General features: G+C 33.2%; 1 protein-coding gene across 1 annotated transcript in view; it reads right to left on the bottom strand.

The window, feature by feature from the left end:
- The window catches only part of NEK1 (NIMA-related kinase 1), a 207,687-nt gene that overhangs the window by 45,350 nt on the left and 159,651 nt on the right, over nucleotides 1–2,686 (bottom strand). The window contains exons 20-21 of the mRNA XM_012656992.1: nucleotides 2,051–2,216; nucleotides 369–390 (exon numbers count right to left, since the gene is read on the bottom strand). Of these exons, the coding sequence (XP_012512446.1) occupies nucleotides 369–390; nucleotides 2,051–2,216 (188 nt within the window). The remainder of the gene's footprint in view (nucleotides 1–368; nucleotides 391–2,050; nucleotides 2,217–2,686) is intronic.

The following is a 2,686-nucleotide window of genomic DNA, read 5'->3' as shown; positions in this document are numbered from 1 at the left end:
GGCAGCTGCCCTCAATCTGTGGGCATGTATCAAGCAATTAAGCTTTGTCTTGTAAAGTCATGAATTTTCTCTACTTGGGAGCACTTCCAGCATCACCAGCGGCACTCTGTATAGGTCTCGCAGTGCTATTCAAGGTTTACAGTATTGCACTAAACATGATGAAAAGTACTCAAAAACTGTGAGAGAACATTTTTTTACTGCTATCACAATTTACTGGAGAAACAAACTGCTCACACGAAGATGATTAACCTCACTAAGCAGATACTTGCAACACTTGAGCTCACCGCAATAGCAAGAGGTGGCTATGAAATTATTGCAGTAACGCTATGTACTACAGTTAATTTTATGCAGCTGTTATTTTATACTGCATCTTTACATTGATTTACATTTCTCCCGACGGTGAATGGTACCATGTATAGTCTGCATCTGTGTGCCTAAATTTTGATAAGTTTTAACTTTTTATAATATATTTCTGTATATTTTATGGTAGTAAATGATAAAATAGACTAGTATCTACATATATGTCATGCATTCATGACATATCTTTTTCTTAATTTTTTTGATATTTCTAGGCTCTGCAGTTCATCTGCAAGTTTTTTTTCAAATGGTCACAAATGTCCAAAAAATTTTCCAATATATTTATTGAAAATGTATTCGCGTAAAGTGGACTCGCATAGTTCAAACTCATGTTGTTCAAGGGTCAACTGTATATCTAGGAATAAGCTTACCAATAAAACTGTAAAACCTAGACGAAGGAAACTCCAAAACTCTAAAACCTGGTCTAAAAGAAAGGCCTACCATGTTCTTCTTGACAGGAAGACTACAACATGTTGATTTCCCTATGGTAATTTATAAATTAAACATCCCAACAAAATGCAAATTGATTTTGAGGGGGAGAGGGAGCCAAAATTTAATAAATTCTAAATTTCCATTAAAAACTAAATGAGCGTGAATAGCCAGGGAAACCAAAAAGAAGAATAATGAAAGTAAATTTAGCCTTAAATAATCTTAAAATATATTTTACAATTTATTAGTTAAAAGCATGTACTATTTCATTGTAGACAGATCAATGAAATAGGGGAAAAAAGTACAAAAATAGACTCAAATGAATCTATACACCATATACCAGGATAAACCCTAAAGATTTAAATGTAAAAAAAATCAAAGATTTAAGTGTAAAATGCATTTACATAAATGTACCAGAAGATTGAAAAATCCTTTGGTAACCTTAGAAAAAACAAGGATTTTCTGAATAATTATTAAGATTCAGATAAACATGACAACAGCAACAAAAATAAACAAAAATAAACTTTAGCCTGGCAAAACAAAACAAAACAAAAACACAACAGGGAAATAAACAGTTGCAGTTCACATAACAACCAGGGCAAATATCTCTAACATTTAAAGAATTCTTAGTAATTTATAACAGATTAACAACCAAATTAAAAAAAAAAAACAGTCCCAAGTTATAAACAGACTTGTAACAATGCAACTGACCCAGCAATCATATTTATACTTATTGCAGATATATGCGCGCAAAAATCAGCTTGTGCAAAATGTTATTCATTGTACCAACATTTGTAATATGAAGTAGAAAACTTACTGAATTGTGGTATATCCATATAATGTAATACTAAGTAGCCATAAAATAAGAAAAAAAGAAGCCCTTTATGTATTAATATGAAAAAATCTCCCAGATTTATTATTGACTAAAAATAAACAAGGTGGAAAAAAATGGTGTCTGTTATACTAACAATTGTATTTAAAAAGGAGGAAGACTACATATTTATTTTTGCTTATGCATACATTAAAACTATCTCAAAGAAGAGAATGGGAATGGCTGGGTGGGGACAGAGGTAGGCAAGACTTTCTACTGTGTGTCTTCGTAGACTTTGTATGCTTATTGATGTCTGAGCCATGTGAATATCTATTAAACATTATTTTCACAGGTTTTACAATATTAGGATATTATATTGCAATATTAGGTTATTATAGTATCTTTTTTTACTCTACTAGAACAAAAAACAGTATTATTTTTAAAAAGTATTACAAAAGGGATCTGGGTTTAGAAATGTAAGAAAAAGACACAACGTACTCAGTTTCCTTTGTTTCTTTTTCTTCACTAGTCCACACATCAGTAACAGCGCATGGCAAGCTCTCATTTCTGTTTGTTCCACTTGGCTCTTGTAGAATTTCTGTTTCCAAATCATCAGGTTCTGCGAAACATCAACATAACGAGAAACATGTCTCGTAGCAAAATTTGTTGACAGAAGATTGAATAAACTTTCTATAAATTGCCACTACTTCGTTTTAGGATAATATGTTAACTATAATAGAAAAAATTAAATAGTTTATCTATAGGTCTCTAATCTTGTTATTGTATTAAGTCTCTACTTCAGTCATTTCTGAAATGACAGACTCTTCCTACTGCCTGTAATAACAATACTCAAAAGAAATACAGGGCCAGGCACGGTGGTTCACGTCTGTAATCCCAGCACTTCGGGAGGCCAAGGTGGGAGGATTGCTTGAGGGCAGGAGTTCCGAGACTAGCCTAGGCAACGTAGGGACATCCCATCTCTAAAAAAAATTAAAATTATCCAGGTGTAGTGGCACATGACTGCAGTCCTAGCTACTTGGGAGGCTGAGGTGGGATGGTTGCTAGAGCCCAGGAGTTCGAGGTTGCAGT

This window comes from Propithecus coquereli, unplaced genomic scaffold, assembly GCF_000956105.1.
Source record: "Propithecus coquereli isolate 6110/MARCELLA unplaced genomic scaffold, Pcoq_1.0 Scaffold53, whole genome shotgun sequence".
Classification (NCBI taxonomy): domain Eukaryota; kingdom Metazoa; phylum Chordata; class Mammalia; order Primates; family Indriidae; genus Propithecus; species Propithecus coquereli.
This window is presented reverse-complemented; position numbering and strand designations above follow the sequence as displayed.